Source organism: Moschus berezovskii, chromosome 10, assembly GCF_049115385.1.
Source record: "Moschus berezovskii isolate FMDL1 chromosome 10, NW_MosBer_1.0, whole genome shotgun sequence".
In the NCBI taxonomy this organism is placed as follows: domain Eukaryota; kingdom Metazoa; phylum Chordata; class Mammalia; order Artiodactyla; family Moschidae; genus Moschus; species Moschus berezovskii.
This window is the reverse complement of record NC_142469.1, coordinates 47,821,639-47,846,785: the sequence shown is the minus strand read 5'-3', so window position 1 is coordinate 47,846,785 and position 25,147 is coordinate 47,821,639. Positions and strand designations below refer to the sequence as shown.

General features: G+C 36.6%; 1 protein-coding gene across 1 annotated transcript in view; it reads right to left on the bottom strand.

Moving 5' to 3' along the window:
• Positions 1 to 2,156: 2,156 nt before the first annotated feature.
• SEC63 (SEC63 protein translocation regulator) overlaps positions 2,157 to 25,147 on the bottom strand; it is a 66,325-nt gene continuing 43,334 nt past the window's right edge. Inside the window, exons 13-21 of the mRNA XM_055433184.2 lie at positions 24,122 to 24,269; positions 22,790 to 22,872; positions 19,265 to 19,324; positions 18,887 to 19,060; positions 15,255 to 15,413; positions 13,191 to 13,292; positions 7,903 to 8,005; positions 5,209 to 5,309; positions 2,157 to 3,214 (exon numbers count right to left, since the gene is read on the bottom strand). Of these exons, the coding sequence (XP_055289159.1) occupies positions 3,071 to 3,214; positions 5,209 to 5,309; positions 7,903 to 8,005; positions 13,191 to 13,292; positions 15,255 to 15,413; positions 18,887 to 19,060; positions 19,265 to 19,324; positions 22,790 to 22,872; positions 24,122 to 24,269 (1,074 nt within the window). The 3' untranslated portion in view covers positions 2,157 to 3,070. The remainder of the gene's footprint in view (positions 3,215 to 5,208; positions 5,310 to 7,902; positions 8,006 to 13,190; positions 13,293 to 15,254; positions 15,414 to 18,886; positions 19,061 to 19,264; positions 19,325 to 22,789; positions 22,873 to 24,121; positions 24,270 to 25,147) is intronic.

Genomic DNA, 25,147 nt, shown 5'->3' with positions numbered 1-25,147 from the left:
TAAAAAAAAAAACTCCTCTGCCTACAGTGGAAAAACAACAACAAAAAAATGCATTCCAAACAATGGCCATTAGAATGCAAACGGATTAAAATAGATTGCCATACATTTATTTGCCTGCCTTAATACCTGTGAGCCATAAGAACACAAATTCTTTTTAATAGCCCCAGTGTCTGATCACAGACCTGGACACACTGAAATTCAGTAAACAGGTGGTGAACAATGAACAACTCCTCGAAAAATATGTGAGATGTGGAATTACATCTGGAATTACAATTGTTGCTAAAGACCACTCCAGTATCTGTCTTTGCTTGGCTAAAGCAAATGACTGGATAAATGTTATGGTCAAGAATAACATGCTCAGAGCCTCTTTACATTCCTTTACACCCTTGCTCCCCTTTTCCACATCAGTCCATTGGTGTCCACCTGCTCTGCTTCTACCCAGGACTTGAGCTGCCCCCCTCGCAGGGGAGCCCTGCAGTCAAACAGGCTCATCCTTCTCCAGCACAAAGTGCAAGCTGGCATAAAGAGAACAGTGACGTTCTACACAGAAAACCTTATTCTATGAACTCCTTAATTTTAAAAAAATTCACAAAAAAAATTTTAATTTTTAAAGGATATGAACACCTGACTTTGAGATTGAGTTATGCACATAGGGTTTCAATCAAGTTGTGCAACAAAAATTTATAACTGAAAGACTTTAACTGATGGTCTCCTCTGGAGGAGTACCTTTTAATAGGTACTTCACCAATTCAAAAAATAAAACACTACACAATTTAAGTGGCTTAATTTCATAAAAAAAACACTTTCACTTTACACACACACACTGATGGTTTTCATCTATATGTTCATCTATTCTGTTGACAAAATGTCAGTGTTTCTTGATGGGACCAAATTGAAACTACACTTAATGAAAATTCCATTTGATTAAATGCACACAAGGGTAAATTAGTTATTACATCTCAAGAGAAGGAAAGAAGGGATGCAGAGTTCAGAGACTTGCTGGAGAGAACAGAAAGATAAAATGAAAGCTCAGTCATTTCACTATGGCAATATGGAAAGAGCTTATTTACTCATTAGAGGAAAATGTGTTGTTGGTTGCCAAGTACATATATATCACACAAATGGCAAAGCAACACAGACCAGTAGGATTTCCTAATGAGGTGATGCTTTTTTTTTTTTAAGCATTGTGGTGTTACTAGGTTGTGAAATCCTCAAGTCTTAAAAATGAGAAAGAAGCCAGTTGTTTGAATAACTTATAAAACCTCTTTAAGACAAAACAGCCACTAGAATAAGTACTTTTCTTGAAAAGTATCTTTCAAGAAAACCAGAACTGTGCACACTACACTTTGTTTCATTTGCTCATTTCCCTTGCCTTCACACCACCTGAGTTTTCTCTAACCTCTCCTCTCCCTGGATGCTACTGGCTGGCTCACTCCCTTCCACCTCACTTAGGTGACCAGCAGCTTCCCAGCAAAACCTGACCTGAAAATTAAACCTACCCTTTACTTACAAAATGAAACAAATCCTCACAAACCAATCAGTGGCACTCCTGCTTGAAAAGGAAGGGTCTCACTAACACTTTCAAAACAAAAACAGATGATGGAGTATCCAGAGAAAAAAATCTGCTTTGACCATATTATAGGAAATACTATATCCCAAATTTAGAACAACAACAAAAAAAGAATTCATGCTTTGGTAAGTTTCAAATTTTATTTCCCACTACTGCAGTAACAAAATACCAGTGGTAGTTCTGCATGGGAAGTGGCAACCCTTTAAATAAACAAGGCCACAAATTAGTATTCCGACAGCACTTGGATCTATGGAGATTTTGATAGGGGAGGATTATTACCATCAGTACTATAATATAAACTTACATTTCCTCCGTATTTAGTAACAAAAATATTCATTTTACCTCAATAATTCATCATGTACACATTTCTACTCTTTGTAAGCATGATCCTTGCAGGCTGCACTGTGTGAGAGTGTGAGGGGGAAGTTGCCCCCAGTCACAGGTTCTTCTATAGTATACAGAAACAGCAGTCACTTAAGCAGTCATGGACAGTATTACTAAATTTTTAGTTGAAAAATAAAAGAATGAGTTCTCCTATTATATCCCTTTCTGGGAGTAAAAAGACACACACCATTACAAACATAAAATGAGTCAAACTTCTATTTTATTGACAGGAGTCCAAAATGAATACAAAAAAATGCCTCCTTTGCATGTTATATTTTACCTTAAAAGGCTTCTGATAGAGTCAGGTAGATTAAAAGCTAAGAATGTATTTCAGCTTTTATAGTGAACTTTTTAAAAAGGTTTAGTAACATAAGTCACCAACATCGGAGAACGTATGGTCCCACAATCATTTTTAGATCTATAGCTTATAAAAAGAATTAGATCCTGCATTGCTCTGCTAAAATAGAGGCTTAAAAATGTTTTAAGCCATTAAAAGCCATTTTTATAATCTATCTGGTAACTCTGGGCAATTAAGAAAAGGAAAATCCAAAAATGTAGCCCTCTAGATTATGTGGAATGTGACAAAATGCCAACTTATGATCAAGATAGGCAAAAATAAAATGTTTAAAGCTATGAATGGAGCTGTTATAAATAGTCTTATATCACTGCAAAATGTCAGTAAATGAATAGAGCTTATTAACACATTAAAACTTGAGCAGATGTTACATTTGGGGTGTTTATCATACATACTTTGTTAAAACTAAAGCTAAACAAAGAAAGGTCACTCATTTATAGATTGTTTTTCATGTACCTTTACTTTTACTGGGACCATAGATGATCAGATAATACATAGCCCACACTTCTGGACAGTTATAACAAAGGGTTTATTATCATTTGCAGATGAAATAAATGCACCATCCCATAACTGAAAGGCTTTCACAAACCTTAAGCATTTTTCAGACTGTACCAAGGCACCACCACTGCCTTGGTAACACACCCATTTCTAGTAACACTTCCCTCAACATCAGTTCTGCACTGCTTTTGGTTTATTACACACTTCCAAAACAGCAGAAATTTGCAAGTATGTGCAAATATTGTGGTCCAGGTATATACTGCTTAGTCATCATCTTCCTCCTCTTCCTCCTCTTCCTCAAAGCTGTCTTCAAAGCCCTCGCTGTCCTCCTGGTCTTCATCCCCCTCTATTGCTGTATCCCACTGTGGGTGATTTTCTGGCACAGGCTTAGCCTCATGAACTTCCAACTAGAAAAAAAGAATTAAATGCAGACATTAGAAATCTGGGGAGGAATAATAGAAGAAATAATCTAGTAAAGAAAAGGTTTTCTTTGACACCAGCACTTGTAAAGAAAAGATTACATCTTTTAACTCTAAATTTAACATATTTAAGAACAGATACTCATCCACAAAACAAAAACGTGCATCTAGTAACATGTTAGTAAAGTTTTTTAGCATAGTTTAATAGTATGATTTTACAGGAGCTGCTGCTGCTGCTGCTAAGTCACTTCAGTCGTGAACGACTCTGTGTGACCCCATAGACGGAAGCCCACCAGGCTCCCCCGTCCCTGGGATTCTCCAGGCAAGAACACTGGAGTGGGTTGCCATTTCCTTCTCCAATGTGTGAAAGTGAAGTCGCTCAGTCGTGTCCGACCCTTAGCGACCCCACGGACTGCAGCCTACCAGGCTCCTCCATCCATGGGATTTTCCAGGCAAGAGTACTGGAGTGGCTTGCCATTGCCTTCTCCGTTACAGGAGCTATATACTATTTATTCTGAGGCATGAAAGATGAATAATTCTGACTCTTGGGCAGGAACACTGTTCTTTGTAAGTCTTCTGTGGATGGAAAGGAAGTTCAAGTCTGACTTCCAAAGATGTATTTGCAGCCTCCAGACTACTCAAGAAGTTAACATCCTATAGCCAATGGAAAGAAATACAGTGCCTTCACGGGGGAAAAAAGCCACGCCTTTGCTGGCGCCTTTCAGCTGAGTCCCAGTACACAATGCAACACTTCTTCAGCACAATCTCTCTAACACAGTAGCATGCCTTTTACAAAAAGCTCAAGAGACTTCCCTGCTGGTTAAGATGGTCAAGTATCTGCCTACAATGTGCGAGACCTGGGTTCGATCCCTGGGTTGGGAAGATCCCCTGGAGAAGGAAATGGCAACCCACTCCAGTACTCCTGCCTGGAAAATCCCATAGACACAGTCCACAGGGTCGCAAAGAAACGGAGATGACCAAGCAACTTCACTACTTTCACAAGTGAAATGGTAACATCGATGGGAATGTGCTTTAAATGATATTCACACAAGTGTATACTCTAAAATGAAATACACGTGCCTTTCTAAAGAAAGCAGAAACCATCTGGTGAGGCCCTATAAAGGTATGGCATATTACAGTATATTAAAATTATCATGCTGGTAAGTTATACTCAAGGTTCTAAATCATCATACTCCTTTAACACAAGTTTATTATTGAGAGCAGTCCATCAAGTGTATTATATTAAACTATGAGAGGACCTCTTTCCCTGTTATCCTACATTTCAAAACTGGAAATGCTTCCCTAAGATGTAATACACTTACTCAAATAGACAACCTTATTTAAGTTCCCTTTATTACCTCAAAAATGTATAAAAAATTTTTTTGCATGGTTTGATTCACTCTTTTTCTCTGTGTATCTCTCTTCTTCCTTCTCAGGTATTTGAAAATTTCTCAAAAAGGAGGAAGTGGTCACTTTCATTTCCCACACAAGCATAATAATGCAAATCCATACCCACCATAGATTTAAAAAAATTCATTTTCAGAAAAACTTTATTATTATAGTTGATTGACAGGGTGTACAGCAAAAAGAATCAGTTATACATATATGTAAATCCACTTTTTTTTTTTTTTTAAAGATTCTTTTCCCATATGGGCATTAGAGTATTGAGTAGAGTTCCCTATGCTATACAGCATATTCTTATTAGCTATCTCTTTTATATACATAGTAGTATGCATATGATCAATCCCAATCTCCCAATCTATCCCTGCCCCCTCACTTTAACACCCCAGTAACCATAAGTTTCTTTTCTACATCTGTGACTCTATTTCTGTTTTGTAAATAAGTTCATTTGTAGTTTTTTTTTTTAGTGTGCACATATAAACAATATCATATGATATTTGTTTTTCTGTGTCTGACTTACTTCACTCAGTATGACAAATTTCTAGGGAACACCATATTTACAGCATAGTCATTATACTTACCTTCAGTGGTTTAATCTGATCCAAACCCATATAGGAGTCTGATCTCAGAAACACTGTATATTGGTAATTTCCAGGCTTGCCTGGTGCAGGAAACTTTAGTTCTACCTAGAAGATAAATCAGAACTTAAAATCTGTATTTTAAAGAGTGGTAGAAACAATGGCTCCCTCCTAACAAATTTAGACCAGAGAGTATTTAATATCCAGTGCTTACTCAGATGACAGAAGAGGTCCTAACACATGTTACAAAAGTTCTAATGACAAGAAATGTATTTACATATATGACATTTGTGTCATATATATACTACATAAAAAGGAAATAAAAATAGGCAGAATTGATGGGGGTAATTTCTATCTCCAGAATTCAAGAAAACATATTTAAAGCAACCAAGTTCTATCTTGATAACCTGAAGAAATGAGGCTGGGTATAAAAGTAAAATAAATGAAATGTTGAACTAAAACAGACTTCACCAAACAGGAATAGTTCTTGCCAAATTTTCTTATTTCTAGAACAAATGATGAGAACAGAAAATACATTCATCACACATACACACGTGTGTGTGTGTGTGTGTGTGTGTGTGTGTATGTGTCTCTCTCTCTCTCTCTGCCCTCGGTCACAGGCACAGAGCTAGCATCCTCTGTTCTAAAATGTAGATCTGGTTCCCGACACTGAGCTGACAAATCCCTTGGAATTTCCTGGATGATAAGAATAAGTTCTCTTCTAATGAAGCAACTCCTGGTCTCCTAGATGAGGAACAGTCACCGGAAAGCCCAAGCCATGAGTAGAAGCCTGGAACTTTTAGTCCCCACCCCTACTCTCCGGAGAGAGGCTGAAAACTGAGTTAATGATCAATTATGCCTATGTGATAAAGCCTCCATAAAAATACCAAAATAAGGGGTTCAGGGAGATTTCAAACTGTTGAACATGCAGAGGTACTGGGAGAGCGGATCGCTCAGAAAGAGTATGGAAGCTCGACATCCCTTCCCATATACCTTGCCCTATGTATCTCTTTCATCCGGATACTCATCTACTTCATCATACTATTTTCATAATAAACTGGTAAATATATTACCCTGAGTTCTATGAGTCATTCTGGCAAATTACTGACCCCAAGGAGGGGATCATGGGAACCATGATTTACAGCCAGTTGATCAGAGAACAGGTGATAACCTGGGACTTGCAACTGGCATCTAAAGATGGACAGCGGGGCAACAGCAGCCTCCTGGGACTGAACCTTAATCTGAGCTGTCTGGGAAAAAAGTGTCAGTACTGAGTTAAACCACAGGACACTCAGCTGGTGTCACAGAGAAAAAGAAAGAGGTCAAAACCATGGATGAATGATCTATGGAGCATGATAATATGCCTGCAACATTTTTCTATATCTCACAAACTGAGAGGCAATGAACATACTATACTCGAACATTATTTCTCCCTATGAAGAAATAAACATTTAACAACATCTATCAAAATTACAATGTACAGAGCCTCTAATTCATTAATTCTACTTCTATGAATTTATTCTATAGATGTGTTTGAATGATATGAGGTTATTCATTGCAGCAAAAGACAAGAAACACCTTGTAAGCCCACTGAAGAGCTGAGCACTGAATAAATAAACTTCCACACAAAAGAATATCATGAAGCTGTAAAAACAATAAAGCTTTTTTCTGTATTAATATGGTACAAATTCCAAGTTTTATCACTGAGAAAACGGTAAGGTGCAGAATATGATATATGCTACTTTTTGTGCAAAACTGGGGAGAATATACCTATGTATATGCTTGTACTTTACTACATTATCACATGAAGAATACATAAAAATTTGGTAATACTGATGGTTTCCAGAAAGTGGAATGGGTGACTGAGAGACAGGAATACAAGATGTTTCAGTGTGTGCACTTCTGTATATCTTCTGAAACACTAACTAGGCAAGTGTATTATCCATTCAAAAATGGGTAAAATTTAAATTTTAAAAAATGTTAAAATTACTCTGTGAAACAGATATCCATAAGTTGGCACTATCGCTAAGTGTCAAACAACAAAAAACTACTTTAAACATTTACTACTTAGTTAGAAAGGTAGGAAAAAACTTTTGGGATTTAAAAATCATCATTACAGAACTCTCCTGAAATTCAAAAGCTTTGCTCTTGTCCACCAAGTCCAGGTAGACAGAACCTTCTTTCTCAAATAGCAACGTAAAAAAATCAAGAAGAAAAACAAGGAAATCCAAGGGCAAAATATGTTCATCACAATGCTATTTAAGTGATGTCACTGACAGTGGACAATGCAATAAAATAAAAAATTCCACTTTAAAAAAGGAATCACTAGTACTTACATTTGTTTTTAACACAAAAGCACTAATTCAGTGAGGATACAAACCATAATTTCTGAGCACTAATCCAATGAGGATAAAACTCAGAAAGTGTTAGTAGAACATAACTAAATTCTGGAGATATGGTAAGGCAAGTATTCTTAAGACAGTAACAGTGAAAACTCCCCAAAATAAGCTGAGAACAGGTTTTAAAAGACCACCAAGTTGTCTACCTCAATTTAATACTCTATAAATTTCCAAAGAGCTCCCTCCAAAAGTTGTCAGAGAACAGTTATAAAATGTGTTTTAAATAAAATGCAATAAGCCGTATATGATAAATGGATTTCTACACTGTTTTTTACATCTAAATAATGTTGTTGGATACTTGCCTCTTCCGTATCTTTTAGTGTACACACATGATATGGCATAGATATTAATGTCTGTTCCTTCCTATCTGCGATATAAAGCCACCACCATTCCTGCTTCTCCTGCAAAGAAAAAAAGAGAAGGGTATAAACAGCCAGAAAGAATTACAGAAATACAGTTTTGCTTTATCTCATTTTAGGGGTATGGTTACTCCTTGGTACCTGAGGGGGACTGATTCACCCCCACAATGCCGATACCAAATTCCATGAATACTCAAATCTCTAACATAAATTGGTGTAGTATTTGCATATAACCTATGCACATACTCCTGTACACCTTATCTAGCCTCTAGATTAGATTCCTTATAATATCTAATATGCCGATGACACCACCCTTATGGCAGAAAGTGAAGAGGAACTCAAAGGCCTCTTGATGAAAGTGAAAGAGGAGAGTGAAAAGGTTGGCTTGAAGCTCAACATTCAGAAAACAAAGATCATGGCATCTGGTCCCATCACTTCATGGGAAATAGATGGAAAAACAGTGGAAACAGTGTCAGACTTTGTTTTTTGGGCTCCAAAATCACTGCAGATGCTGACTGCAGCCATGAAATTAAAAGACACTTGCTCCTTGGAAGGAAAGTTATGACCAACCTTGATAGTACATTAAAAAGCAGAGACATTACTTTGCCAACCAAGGTCCGTCTAGTCAAGGCAATGGTTTTTCCTGTGGTCATGTATGGATGTGAGAGTTGGACTGTGAAGAAAGCTGATCGCCGAAGAATCGATGCTTTTGAACTGTGGTGTTGGAGAAGACTCTTGAGAGTCCCTTATACTGCAAGGAGATCCAACCAGTCCATTCTAAAGGAGATCAATCCTGGGTGTTCATTGGAGGGACTGATGCTAAAGCTGAAACTGCAATACTTTGGCCACCTCATGCGACGAGTTGACTCACTGGAAAAGACTCTGATGCTGGGAAAGGTTGGGGGCGGGAGGAGAAGGGGACGACGGAGAATGAGATGGCTGGATGGCATCACCGACTCTGTGGACATGAGTTTGAGTGTACTCCGGGAGTTGGTGATGGACAGGGAGGCCTGGCGTGCTGTGATTCATGGGGTCGCGGAGAGTCGGACACGACTGAGCGACTGAACTGAACTGAACTGAACTGAACAATGCAATTGCTATGCCAATACCCAGAAAATTTAAGTTTGCCTTTTTGGACTGTCTGGAATCCACCCCCCAACATTTTCAATCCACAGGTAATCAAATCCATGGGTGCAAAACCCACAGATGCAGAGGGCCAACTGCATTGCCCTTTAGCCACTGCTGTATCCCTAGCACAGATACCATGGCTGGTACAAAACAGATGTCAATAAACATTTACTGAATGAATAAATTGTTCTTAGAGCCACTCTCTAACAAAAGAACTTTGTATGTAATTTTGGGGTTTCAAATGGCCCCTTAAATCCTATTGATGAACCTCTGTATTTAAAAAAACCCCTGATTAACCTTAAATGATAAAAGATATGCTAAAATATAAAACAGTATAAGCTGTCACGAATTCATCTAGCAAATAATTTTAGTAATCTTATCCAGTAATAAGCAAAGGACAGAAAGTAGGAGTGGAAGGGACTTGGGTAACAATATCAGAAATCAATACAATAAAACATGTTACTTATAAGACAGCATCTCAGATTCTAAGAATCTATTTGCACCATTTACGGTACATGACTTCAATAAGCTCAGCATTTTCAGTTGTACTACATAAAAGATTAGGAACAGAAAAAGGGCTGGGTAAAGAAATTGCCACCAGAATGCACAATGATAGCAGGAAACACTGACAGGAGACAAAAATCTATTTAAAAAAAAAAAAAATTAGAAGACCAGTCTGGGAGCACCAAACTTCAGTGTGGTCAGCAACCACCTCTGCATTAAAGCACAGATCAGTAACGTTTTATTCATTCGCTTTGCATACATTGTTTAAGAATGGGATAGGGAAGATACCTTTCTAAAATGGCTTAAAAAAAGTTTTGGAGCTAAAAATAAAATAAATTGTAGGATACTCCAATTAACCAAAGCAACACTAGAGTCTCAATCATCCAAGTAAAGTTTAAAAAATAGTTTCCTAGGAAAAGTGTCTATATCTTTAAGCCAAAATCACTTGTGCTTTATATTTTATTTCAATCTTAAGACATTAAAATATGGTTTATTATCTTCCTAATAATGGTACACTAAGCTCAACTAAAAGCTTTTGTTTAAATGCTTTAAACGACAAGGCAATGCAACATTAATAAACAGGATAACAAATCATAAGTGGATGACTAACTCAACTTCTGCTTAACCCAATGGTTAGGACTACTACAACAAAAGGCATAGGTGTACACATATGTCTTTCTACATGTGTTTTGCACACACGAAATAGGCAGAAACATAACAGACTCAAAGTGGAGTACTGTTGTACTCACAGGAGATAGATTTCAGGACCACTCCACCTCCAGAATACCAAAATTCATGAATGCCCAAGTCTGTTACATAAAATGTCGTGGTATAGTTGGCCCACCACGCTTGCAGATGCAGAACCCACAGATTTAGAGGGCCAAAGAGTCTGCTGTAACTACTCAACTCTGCTATTGTATAACAGAAAGAATGAATGTGCCTCTGTTCCAATAAAACTTCATTTACAATAATACTTCATTTATAAAACAAGATGGGAGGCAGATTTGTCTGCAAGCAGTAGTCTGCCAATATCTGTTTCAAAGTCATCCAGACCCAATTATTTCACTTCTTGAAACCTCACCTTTTTTCTGTTAAGTGATGAATGCCTACCTCAAGTTGTGTTGTGAAGATAAACTGAGATAATACAAAAAAGTATCTGTTAAAATGCCTAGGACACACAGTCCAATAAAATTACAGTTACATCAATATAACCACTCTGGAAAACAGTATGGAAGATCCTCAAAAAAATTACAACTACCATATGATTCAGCAATTTTACTTCTAGCAATTTATCCCAAGAAAAAAAACAGACACTAATTTGAAAAGATATGTGCACATCGATTCATTGCATCATTATTTACAATATTCAAAATATAGAAGCAACTGAAGTGTCCAATGATGGATGAACAGACAAAGAAGGCACACATAAACAATGGAATATTACTCAAGCCACAAGAAATCAAAATCCTGACATCAGAAACAACATGGATGGACCCAGAGGATATCATGCTAAGTGAAGTCAGAGAAGGGCAAAATACCATGATCTCGCTTATTTGTAGAATCTAAAAAACGAAACAAAATAAGATGAAAACAGGCTCATAGACACAGAGAACAAATATGCGAGAGGGGTGGAGGCGGCGGGAGAAATAATGAAGGAGATTTGGAAGTACAAACCTCCAGCTATAAGATATTAATAAATAAGTCATGGGATGTAATGCACTGCATAAGGAAGATGAGCAATAATATTATAGTAACTCTGTATAGGAACAGACGGTTACCAGACTTACTGTGGTGATCATTTAAAATAACAATTTTAAAAGTTATGATTATTAATGAAATGAGGTAAAACATTTCTATATTTAAGCAGTCGAACATTTCATTTTCAGAAATATCATTACTAGAACATACATGTTCAAGAATGTACATTTATTCTTTATATCTACTTAGAGAATGCCTCCCACTGCCCCAAATCTATTTGATTAAAATGAGATTCATTCAAGAAAAATAAACATTAAGAAGCTAGTAATTATCAACCTATGGCATTGCACCCAGATTCTCTTGATGTACATGGTTAAAGTAGAAAAGAGTCTCTACCATGAGTTATTTGCACTTTAAACAAAGCTGGTTTTTTGTTATGTGGGATTCCCAACCATTGTTAAATATATGAGTTTTAATAACATTTAAGTCAATTATTAACATAAAACTTTAAGTAATATAAGTGGTTAGTGTGGTGGGTAGGTAGGTAAATGAGAAGGTAGACAGGTAGGAGTTAGGAAAATCCCAAATAAAGTCTATTTGATAAACGGCACTTTGAGATGTTTATCACGCAGATAAAATTACAAGAAGGCACTTTCACTGCTAAAATGTTCTAAGGGAGTAAATGAATGTTTTGCCTATTAACTAAGCATGGTCTAAAATGAAGCTGTCTATTATAAGGGTACAAATTATGCAGCTTACAGCATCCCATGGTACTTTTAAAACCAATCAATGAATGAAATTTATTCGCTTGATTTCAGAAGACTTGGTGTTGGCAGACTATACTGAAATGGGCGAAATGCCCCTAACAGATGGGCTATAGCTCAGGACATGCCAGAAGATCAGCGTGCACAGTAAGATGGAATCCTGGGCTGACTGCTCTCCAAGTCAAAAAAACAAAAGTCTGTGCATAGCCACTCATTTATTAGCAGAGCCAAATTACTTAGGAACTTGCCTTCAGCAGCCCCCAGCAACTATAGATTGACATTCTAGAGCAGAAAGCATATTTATACATGAAATCACCCGCCAAATACAAGTGGTGAGCAGAAGGTTCTGTGGCAAAGCTGTGAAGCAGTCTGAACTAAGAGGCAATAGTCCTTGACCTCGAGCCACAGAGAATTATCTGCAAACGCAATATGTTAAGATCTCAAATTGATCTCAATTCATCTGAAAGACAAACAGCCTATCAAAGAGATCGAAAGCTGAACAGGCCACAACCACAAAATAAATAAGCACAAGGGAACAAAGAGCATCGCAATGATCAGTCTGGAGCTTGGGGATCAGCTCTTACTAAACTCAGTGGGTCCCTCAGGCCTGGGCTTGCCTTCTTCCCATGGATCAGGGCAATTATCAGAACAAGTCTAGTGTCTCCAGATGGCCAGTATAGGAACCTTAGAAAAAAATCCACGAGCAGAATTTAAGAACACTTTCATCCTATTCAAAACATGGTAGAAGTATAAGACTCACAAAAACCACACAAAGTCACAGGCAAAATATGCATTTGTCTGATTAAGACTGCCTGAACTGCAAATGAGAAATCATCAGTAAGTACAACCCTCAGTAATCCAGGCACAGAAAAGACAGAAGCCCAGGACAACAACGAGGTACTTAAAAAGTTGACAATCACCCTTTTAAACAACTCATTTAGTCAAAGTAATGCATATTGAAAAATATGCTTCAAAAATGTGACGTATCGAGAATACACCACATTTAGCGCATCTGAGTCAGTACACGCTACAGAGAGGATAATAGTCAATTCACGCTACAGAAAGGATAAAGAGCAACTAAGAAATATCTGACTAGAAGAAGGAAAACACTAGGCTGTGGATGAATAACTCACCTCAGGAAAGTAAAGACTATAGACAGGATGTGTTATCTTTGATTTGGTTTCCAGTAGTGCTCTCTCCTTTCGCTGAATACTTTGTTGTAATTCTTGCCACTCCTAGTAAAGTGAAAATTAGAAATAATGGAAATCAAGCATGTTTTCGATCATTTTGAAGGGTATCCATCTTCTTCCAGATGGCATTCCTAACAATGCTAAATACTAGAGTTCAGTCCCACAAATCTGATCATCTGCCTGCTCAAAACTTACAATGCTTCTTTTCATAAATCAAATCTAACCTGTCTAGCATGAACTACACTGCCAATCATGACCTGACCTGAGCCTGTCTCTCCAGTCTCCTGTCACTGCTTTCCCCTCTTCACTTTTCATTCTAGTCATTTCAAACTGCTAGACTTCCCTGACCTCACCAGCTACTTCACCTTTAAACCTTGTTTGGATTTTTGCTTTCTTTTTTCTCTACCTGGCAAATTCCTACTCATTACTTTTCAGGAGCACCTGAAGCCTGAAGTACGAGTTCCTGGGTCCCCCAGACCATCCACTCAGAGCTGAGCTGATCACTCCTTTCTTTGTGCCATCACTGCCCCTTGCACAATGTGCATAGTCTCTTTTGTACTATAATGTTTATTCACTAGTCTGCCTTCCCCTTCAGGCTACTATCATTCAAGAGCAGAAATTGTTTCACATTTGGCTTTGTATTCCTATTAATATTTGTTATTATTTGTCAAATGAATGAATATATTTTTGGTCATCTGAAGAAATCAGTTCATCAAAACCCTGAAGTCACCTCTACTAACTCTAATATAATCAGAAAGAAATATGTCAACTTTCTGTCAAAGCAAGGATGCTGTGTTTAGTTGCTTAGTTGTGTTCAAATTTTCTGCGACCCCATGGACTGCAGCCTGCCAGGCTCCTCTGTCCATGGAATTCTCCAAGCAGGAATACTGGAATGGGTTGCCATGCCCTTCTGCAGGGGATCTTCCTAACCCAGGGATCTACTGTGTCTCTTGAACTGCAGACGGATTCCTACCCACTGAGCCACAATCAGAAAGAAATATGTCAACTCCTTCTCAAAGAAAGGGAGGGGTAATAATTTCTTTGATAGGTTTTAATTTCATGGCAACCAACTTAATTCTCAAAGTACAAAAATACTCAAGGGCCAGCAACTGCTAAAAACAGACATCCTTATTTTTCTCCTATCCCAAAGGCAAGTACTTTATCTCCTTATACTTTGATTCTTTGCCCTTTCCCTTTTTTTTTTTTCCCGGCCTCTGCTTTTGCTTCAGAGGCTATTCAAGGAATCTCTTTAAAATTCCTAAACCACAGGAGTTACTTTTAGACCAATGGCCCAGTCAAGAACAACACAAACATTAAAAAAAAAAAAAAAATTGGCTGATCAAGTTACAGTTCATCTGCAGTGAGCGTCTATGGGCCATTATTTGCTCACCAAATATTCTTTTCTGCAGCCTTCTCATAAGTCACATGCAACTTCACGTCATGCCATGAGATTTTTTTCTATTCCCTATACCCTCACCATCTTAATCCCTCAGTGACTTCCCCTTTTCCTAAATGTCTTATATGCCTCTTGAAACAAGGTGGCATTCTGTAAATATTAGCTTTTCCCTTAACCAACAACCTCTTGACATAAGAGCCCACAGTAATGTATCTTTACCCTCAACACTGCCTGGAATTTTTGAGAACCTCTTCCAAGTAACTGCTACCTGTTTCATAACCCACCTTTCCTTCCTCATATTTCCAGAGTCATATCCAACACAAAAAAATTGCCTTAGGAGAACAAGCTGAGTCCACCTCAGACCCAGGTCTTACTCTATCTAACAATATAAGATTTAAGAAAATTAGGATTTCCAGTCCTTGTCAGAAATAATTTTTCTTCATAATTACAACTACCATCTCTCAAAAACATTGTCTGAAAGTAATGCAACAGTATAAAATATATTAGTATTGTTTAAAACAAGCAAAGAAAGGAAGCAAGCAAAGGAAAAACAACAAAAACCACAACGATCATCAGAGGTATAATTCCAGGTATTTAAACCTAAGTCTTACTGCTTCATCGTCCTTGTTTTGTTTTTCATCTTGCTCTCTATCAGAGTCTCTGTCACTACCATCATCTTTTTCACTCTGAGAGTCTCTATTGGTTTCTTCTTCCTCAGAGTCACTGCCTTTGTCAGAAACTTCTTCTTCCTCTTCCTTTACTGCAGCTTCCTAAAAGGAAAAAGCAACCACAAAAGTTCTGAATGTCTCAGTGAATACATCCTGAGTCCCTGAAACTAATCTACAGTCATTATAATTAAACTGGCTCAAGACTACAATTTCACTATTGATATAGAATTTATTTATTTCTTATATATAAATACGTGGGAGTCGGGGTGAAGAGGTGTAATGTTTGACTTAATTGCTTATTTGTCAGTAATTTTATTCATTCTTCATAGCTCATAAAACAAAAAAAAATATTTTATTTCTATTTGCAAAATATACTATGACAACGGCTAAGCTGGTTCATTTTTCAAAAACATCAATTATATAATATTTTATACAATATAATGAGAAGTTTATAGAAAAGTACTGCTCTGGGAATTTAATATTATCTTCAATAACTAATAGTATAATGCAGAAAGGAAAGTCAATGTCCCAGACAAAATACTTAGTCCATTTCAAGAAGCAAGAAAAAGAACAGCAATTTAAATACAAAGAAATCAGAAGTAAATAATACAGACCAGAAATCAATTAAAGAAAAAGCAGATATAAAAAAGGGAAACCCAAACAAGACTAAACATTGGTTCTTTAAAAAGATTAATAAAATTCATAAATTAGGCAAGACTGATAAAGGAAAAGAGACAATAAAATTACCAACATTAGGAATAAAAGATACATAACTACAGATCCAAAAGACATAAAAAATAAGGATATTATGAGACATCAAAAATAAGGATATTATGAATAACTTTGTCAATAAATTTGACAAGTTAGAGGAAATAGACAAAGTCCTTGAAAAACACAACTTACTAAAACTGATATGAGAAAAAAAGTAGACTATGTTAAAGAAATGGAACTCTATAACTAAATTCTTTTTCAAACTCCAAGCCCAGATGGCTTCTCTATGTAATTCTTCCAAATAAGAAACAAATCCAATCTTACACATCCTTCCAGGAAAAAGAGTAATCTCTAACTAATGAGGCCAGCATAAATGTAATCCAAAACCGGGCAAGAGTATTACAAGAAGAATGACAAACTGATATTCTCTCCTAAAAATAGATATAGGAATTCTAAACAAAGTATCATCAAACCCAGATAAATAGTTTAAACATCATACTCAGTGGTGAAATAATGTATGCTTTTTCCACAAGACCAACAAGACAAGGTGACTGCCATCTTCACTTCAAATCAACTACTGCAAGTTCTGGCTGGTGCCAGTAAGGCAAAAAGGATGAAATAGTATAAATATCAAAGTAAAAGATGTTTCCATACCCAGATGGCATGATTGTGTATGTAAAAAATCTTTTTTTAATATCTTCAAATTGTTACAATTATTTTCAATTCATCAAGGATCCTTGATACAGGGTAAATATTTAGAAGGCAATTGTATTTCTATACACCAGCAATAAACACTGAAGAATGAACTTTTTTTAATGTTGTTTGCAATAGAACTGCTGCTGCTGCTGCTGCTAAGTCACTTCAGTCGTGTCCGACTCTGTGTGACCCCATAGACAGAAGCCCACCAGGCTCCCCCGTCCCTGGGATTCTCCAGGCAAGAACACTGGAGTGGGTTGCCATTTCCTTCTCCAATGTGTGAAAGTGAAAAGCGAAAGTGAAGTCGCAATAGAACTAGAAAGCATCAAATACACAGGAGTAAATCTAATGAAAGGTGTGTCATTCTCTGCCAAGAGAAATCACAAAACACTGCCGAGAGAAATTAAGGGAGATAATAAAGATAAAGCATAATTATGAATAAAAACAGTCAATATTCTTAACCTGTGAATTCTCCCCATATTGCACCAAAGATTCAACACAGTACCAGTCTAAGTGTCAGCAGCTTTTTGGGGGGTGGAAATTGTCAAAATTATTCTAAAATTTTAGCTGAAAATGCAAGGGACCTAAAATAGTCAAGACAATTTTGAAGAAGTAAAATAAGAGTTTGAGGACTTACAATATTCCATTTTAAGACTTCAAGCCACAATAATTAAGACAGTGTGGCGCTAGCACAAGAAGAGACAAATAATCAATGGAAGGAGAGCCCATAAAGAGGTTTCTACATATACAGTTAAGGTAACTCATTTTACAACAAATTATGACTGAAATTCAGAGAGCTTTCCAATAAATGGTGCTAAAATAAATGGCCCATAATCCCAATCTCACACTATTCACAAAAATTAAAGATGCATCATAGAGCTAAATATAACAAGTAAAATACTGTAGCAATACTTATAGAAGGAAACAAAGTATCTACCTCTCCTTGTGTCCTTGGGATAGGCAGGTGTCTTAGACAGGACACAAAAGCACTTAACCATAAAGACTGATGGAACAGACTTACTAAAGAATCATCTAAAACTCCATTAAGAGAGTTAAAAGAAACACTTATCCACAATACACAAAAGAATCTTACAAAGCCATCAGAAGACAAACCAAAAATAAATGAGGATATCCAAATGGCCAGTTCAGTTCAGTTCAGTCGCTCAGTCGTTTCCGACCCCTTGCGACCCCATGAATCACAGCACGCCAGGCCTCCCTGTCCATCACCAACTCCCGGAGTTCACCCAAACTCATGTCCATCGAGTCAGTGATGCCATCCAGCCATCTCATTCTCTGTCGTCCCCTTCTCCTCCCGCCCTCAATCCCTCCCAGCATCAGAGTCTTTTCCAGTGAGTCAACTCATCTCATGAGGTGGCCAAAGTATTGGGAGTTTCAGCTGTGAAAAGCTGTTCAATACTATTAGTCATAAGGTAAATACAAAAACAACCACAAAGAAATACCAACTACAGATCCATTACAGTGGCTAAAATAAAAAAGACTGGTAAAACCAAGTACTGGTGAGAATGTAGAACAATTGGACTCATATTTTGCTGTTAGGAGCATAATAGGGTACAACTTTAGAAAATGGGCTCTTTCAGCAAGTTAGACATACACCTATTTTATGACCCAGCAATTTTACTAATAGGCACATATCAAAGAAAAACGGATGTCCACAAAATGACATGTATCAAATCATAACACCTTTATTCGTAATAGGCAAAAACTAGAAAAACCTGTATGTCTACCAATCACAGGACAAATTGTAGTATATTCATAAACTGGGATCTCTCTCAGTCTCTCTCTTTTACACACACACACACACACACTTGCTGCTACACATAATACAGAAGAACATCAAAGACAATGTTAAATGAAAGCAGCCAAATGACTCCACTTACACGCATTTTAAGAATAGGTAAAACTAATTTATGATAGTAACAGCAGAGTGGGGAAGGGAGTGGGTGTGGAAGAGGGGGTCACTGACTGGGAAGGGTGCCACGGAGCCTTCTAGGGTGCTGGTGGGTTTTATATCTTGATCTGGGTATCATGGGTACATAAAATTATAAAACTTCAGGAGCTGTACATATAAGATTTAAACATTTTAGTGTATTTCAGACCTCAACAAAGATGATAATAATGATAGTCTTTACGTAAGATAGTAAACTTACACTCCCAACGACTCCATTAGCCTGTTTTTGTTTCTGTTGCTTTGGCTGAGGCAAGGGCACAGGTGTAGGCTTTTTTTTTAAAGGTTTCTTTTTTTTTGATTTAGCAGTTTTCTTGGGACCTTTACTCTTCTGTTGCCATCCTCCTTTTGTCTTGTTCTTGTTAGTATCACCCTGCTATAAATCACAACACACACACACTCAGACATTGAAGCAACAGTTTCATTTGGGACTCATAGTAAATTTTAGATGGAAATGGCTAAACTAATAAAATGTTTTAGTAAAGTGAATTATTCTCCCACAGCAAGATAAATCAATCAGAGGACTAAATAAAACAGTTCTTTTATCAGAAAAGATAGATAGGTAAACTCAAGTTTTTACCGCATCTTCTGCTGGCTGATCCTCTGCAGCACATATGGACTGTTCCTTTTCAAATACCTCCTAGAGTAGAGGAAGCAAGAAAAATAAAAACTTTGTTCAACCTATATTTAACTTTCATATAAAACAATCTTTCAATATATATTATCAGTAAGTTTATTTTTGGCTGGGTTTATTTTTGCAGGGTTTCGTTGCTGTGCAGGCTTTCCTCTGGTTGCGAAGAACAGAGGTTACTCTCTAGTTGCAGTGTGCAGGCTTCTTACTGCAGTGGCTTCTCTTGTTGCAGAGCACAGGCTTTAGGGCATACAGGCTTCAGCAGTTGCGCCACATGGGCTCAGTAGTTGTGGCTATCGGGCTCTAGAACATAGGCTCAATAGTAGTGGAACACAGAATTAGGTGCTTCATAGAATGTAGGATCTTCCCAGACCTGGCATCGAACCCGTCTCCTGCATTGGCAGGTGGGTTCTTTACCACTGAGCCATCAGGGAAGCCTATCAGTAAGTTTATTAACTGCTGACAATTACAGGAGGTGGGGACAAACACATGGCTAGACAGGAGGCTTTTAGCAATTACTAAATGATTTATGTGTGCAAATTTGGCCATCACTAAAGGACACCTTAGAAATTACCTTCTGAAATATCTCACATCTGTCTTGAATATATTTTGAAAAGTACATTCTATTTAAATTTATAAATGCAATGCCTTAAAATATGTAAAATCACTATAAAGTCAGTCATTTCATAATTTAAATTTTTACTTTTATTCTAATAGTAATCAGATATCACTATTTTAAAGTTATGAAAATCTGAATATATTATATTACTCTAACATCAAAACTTTATGAGACCAATATTAGCTTATTTATGATTGTATGTGCTATTGCTAATATAACTGATATAACTTAGACATAACTAAGTGGAACACCAAGAAAATCTACATATCCGAGACATACCCACCCACCCAATAATCCATTTTGAATCAGTACAGACACTATAAATTTAGAATTTGAAATCCAGTAAGAATTCAGTGTGACTCTATATAGAACATGACAAGTGGATTGTTCCATAAACTCCCCAGAATTATTAAAGCTAACAAATGAAAACGATAACTATTGGGCTCTAAACTGTTGGGCTAATGCAGGGGCCAGCAAACTATTTTTTTGCTTTTTAAACAAAGTTTAATTAGAATACAACCATGCCCATGTATGAGTTCAGCCATTGCTACAGAGACTGTATGGCCTGTAAAATTCAAAAATATTAATATTTACTGACTGAACCTTTACAGAGAAAAAGTTTTGTCATCACGGGCTTCTGTCTATGGGGTCACACAGAGTCGGACACGACTGAAGTGACTTAGCAGCAGCAGCAGCCTAATTCTATCATCTCTGCTTCATTTCTTCATTTGTTAGTTGAATTCTAATAATTATATTGAAATACAATTGATACTAGAAGATAAATATTTGATTATTCCCCTTTCTCCAGGTCACGTCTGCTTTTTCTTCTACCAATTACCTGAGAAATGTCAACAGCCCAAGGACAACTCTGTGCTCATTTCTCGGGCTGGGAATTCCAAAGCACGTAGGCAGTGTAGTTTGCATTCAAAACCTAATCCTGGCCACAGGCTTAGAGCAGCCTCATCTACTAGGAGGCACCTTTCATCCAGAGTCCATAATAGATACAAATGCTTCCTTTACCACCTGCTACCATAAAATCAGTATCTTTGTTTTGATATGTCCTACTGTGAATCATAGAATGGCTATCTACTCCAGTATTCTTCAGTTCAGTTCAGTTCAGTAGCTCAGTCGTGTCCGACTCTTTGCGACCCCATGAATCACAGCACGCCAGGCCTCCCTGTCCAGCACCAACTCCCAGAGTTCACTCAAACTCATGTCCACCGAGTTGGTGATGCCATCCATCCATTTCATTCTCTGTTGTCCCCGTCTCCTCCCGCCCCCAATCCCTCCCAGCATCAAAGTCTTTTCCAGTGAGTCAACTCTTTGCATGAGGTGGCCAAAGTATCAGAGTTTCATCTTTAGCATCAGTCCTTCCAATGAACACCCAGGACTGATCTCCTCTAGAATGGACTGGTTGGATCTCCTTGCAGTCCAAGGGACTCTCAAGAGTCTTCTCCAGCACCAGAGTTCAAAAGCATCCATTCTTTGGCGATCAGCTTTCTTCACAGTCCAACTCTTACATCCATACATGACCACGGGAAAAACCATAGCCTTGACTAGACGGACCTTGGTTGGCAAAGTAATGTCTCTGCTTTTTAATATGCTATTTGGTTGGTCATAACTTTCCTTCCAAGGAGTAAGCGTCTTTTAATTTCATGGCTGCAGTCAGCATCCGCAGTGATTTTGGAGCCCAAAAAAATAAAGTCTGACACTGTTTCCACTTACCTGGAGAATTTCATGGACAGAGGAGCCTGGCAAGCTATAGTCCATGGGGTCCCAAAGAGTCCAACACAACTGAGCAACTAACATAACAACAACTACAAAATATGCTTTTTCTACCAGAGGTTTTAGACTTGGGTTTTAAATGCAGCATATTTCCTGCAGATGCCCAAAGACCTCAGCATAGAATACGCTAAAATCTACCACTGGTTCAATAAAACTGAGCGGAAATACTATATAGTTTAGTAAAAATTAGTTACAACTATACTTGCAACTTGGAAGGTGTGCTCAGCTTGGGAAGTAATATAAATATGTAACAGAAACTGAGAAAAACAAGATGCAGGAAACATACATATGACTACATTTAATGAAAAAGAATGAGAAAAGTACCAGCATACATATATATGCATGTACATATATGCACTGATAAAGTCCGGATAGTAAACATGAGCATGGAGAAAGATACAGAAGGATTTACACAAGACTGAGTTCTGGTCATCTGGGTCTGACAAGGTGGCTTTCTAAGGAAGCAGGGGTGAAATAAGGGATCCATGCTATCAATAGCATTTTAATTCTGTCGGTATTCATGCATCAGGCTATCTAAAGGTATGAGCTTCAAAACTGATGATCTCAGAGTGGTAGAATTTTAGGTGATTTTAATTTCTTCCCATTCTTTTCTGCATTGCCTAAATTTGTTTCCCGGGCAGCATAAATTTTTTACATAATTAGGAAAAGAGCTATTTTACTGTACTTTTTAAAATAAAAAATAAAAAGGAGTAAATTCTCTCAAGAACCGATTAAAAAGGAGTAGGCAATGAAATTCTCAACAATAATCAATAATCAATCTCTGTATAACATTTTATAGTTTAAGAAAGATACCCAGATTACATTATAATGCTTTCTAGGGAATTAACAAATTATCACCTGAAGAATTCATCTATCTTCCAACTTTGTGTGTGTGAAAACAAATGAGAAAATCTAAAATTAAAATTTAAAAATGGCTAACAGAATCTGCAAAATTAATTTGAAAAACTATATAGTTTTGACTTTGAAATGTATAACTTAAAATGAGAAAATAAATATCTTAAACTCTCAAATATATAAACTCTCAAAGCATAAAAATACAGACTACTTACTGCCATTGTTTGCCTTGTCAATTTAACCAAAACTGTAACTAAAGATCCTACTGTAATGTTGTTGCTATCTTCATCATCCAATACTGTAAGACATAAAAATAAATAAATAAAAATCAAGCTCTACGTCAAGGCAAACAGCAAAACTAAATTTATCCAAATCAACCAGAGACTTTAGTATTTCAAACATACAAAATTTTAAGGCTACTAAATAAAAAATAATTTACTATCTACTCTATACAAATTTCTCCAGAAGATGTCTTCAACAATGTACTCATTTAATCCTTAAATTAGCTCTATGAAGCATTATTATTATTTCTTTAAAGAGACTGAGGTTAAGGAAAAAAGTAAAATGCCCAAGGCCACAAAATGGCTATACTGGCACTGAAAAGATTCAAGTCCAGATCTTTTAAAATATAGTATATTGTGAGGATTACCACAGCTTTCTCTCACAGTGATATAAAAGAGGGTTCTGTCACTCTATTAAATTTTACAAACTTTATACTCACAAGATTTTACCTTTATAATCAAATGCCTGCAAACTAGTATTCTAAGCAATGTTAAAAATACTTATTTTTAAAGGCAAGAACTTCAAAATAGTTTATATGAAAAAAGCACCTTAAAGATGTTTTCCGCAATGTTTTTGCACTGTTTACTTTTTCAAAACACATTTGATACACACATCCCCAAAAGTCTTAATAATAAAATGAACTTAACTCAAGCCCTTTAAAAACAGGAACAATTCCTAATTCATCCTTGTATTCTTGGTCCCACAAGAATATTCTAACAACAGAAACTTAGTAAATACCAAAGCTCAGAATAATCTCTAATTCTATCACCATTCTAAACTATTATATTCAGTTGTAAAATGGGAATCATAGGACAATTATGTAAGCAGAAAAATAATCTCTTTTTCCACTCCAAACAGACATAAAGACAAAAGTAAGTCAAGAAAAACATATGAAATGTGGCACAGAGCGTGGTGATTTTCAAAGCTTAATATGTATAAATAAGTTTTTTAAAAATTAATTTTAGAACTAAGCAGCTATTTTATACTAACAATAGACATGTTTCAAATATCTTCCATTACATTTGGAAATCTCTTCCATTCTTTGAAAAGTTAAGATATTCCTTAAAGTTGAACTATAGAACAAAAGTATGCTCAAACCAAAACTACTAACTCTACAACATCTTCCATCACAGCAAATCTGACAGGTAAACTACAGTTCTACAAAGTCTAATTAAAAGTTATGAAGTGAAGTGTTTTGAGAACCTTGAGCCAAATAAACGAGAGCCAGTCCATCAACAGGGAAATAACAGGAACCTCTCACTTACCCTGTGACTTTATGTCCATAGTCACATATGGGAAACTTCCAAGGACAGCCATAACCTCTTCATATTTTTCATCTTCAAGGAAATGCAACAGATTGTGACGATCTGATTCTTTTAAACTCACCAAATCCTGGATAGTTTTAATTTTGAACTAAATTCAAAAGAAGACAGAAAATAAACCCTAAAGCCATGAAACTCTTCATAAAAATAAAATTACTCATGTGTTTACTAAAACAAAATCCAAAAGCTTTTAGAAAAATGTTAAAATTATATACATTTCAAAGCAGAAAATACAACTTTAGTGCATTTCACAGCCTTTTTCTCCAAGAAAATTTAAATTTAAGAATTTTTTATTACAAAGTTAATACACAGTTATTTTTTAAATCAGAAAAAAACTAAAGTTGGAGGAAAAAAATAGTAACATTCATATACTCTTGACCCAAGCAGGAACTACTGTCATTTGATTTGTTCAGTTTGCAGACCTCTATTTTTAATTTTAATGATAAAAACCTTTAAGAATACGAATTTATCTCCAAGTATACAGCTGCATGTACTCTTTAGGTTTTACTATGCAATATTCTTTTAATCTTTTTTCAGAAGAAGTTAAAAGACTTGCTTCTTGGAAGAAAAGCCATGACCAACCTAGACAGCATATTAAAAAGCAGAGACATTACTTTGCCAACAAAGGTCCGTCTAGTTAAAGCTGTGGTTTTTCCAATAGTCATGTATGGATATCAAAGTTGGACCATAAAGAAAGCTGAGTGCCAAAGAATTGATGCTTTTGAAATGTGGTGTCAGAAAAATTCTTGAGAGTCCCTTGAACTGCAAGGAGATCAAACCCATCAATCCTAAAGGAAATCAGTCCTGACTATTCACTGGAAGGACTGATGCTGAAGCTGACGCTCCAATACTTTGGCCACCTGATGCAAAGAACTGACTCACTGGGAAAGACCCTGATGCTGGGAAAGATCGAAGGCAAGAGAAGGCGACGACAGAGGATGAGATGGTTGGATGGCATCACCAACTCGA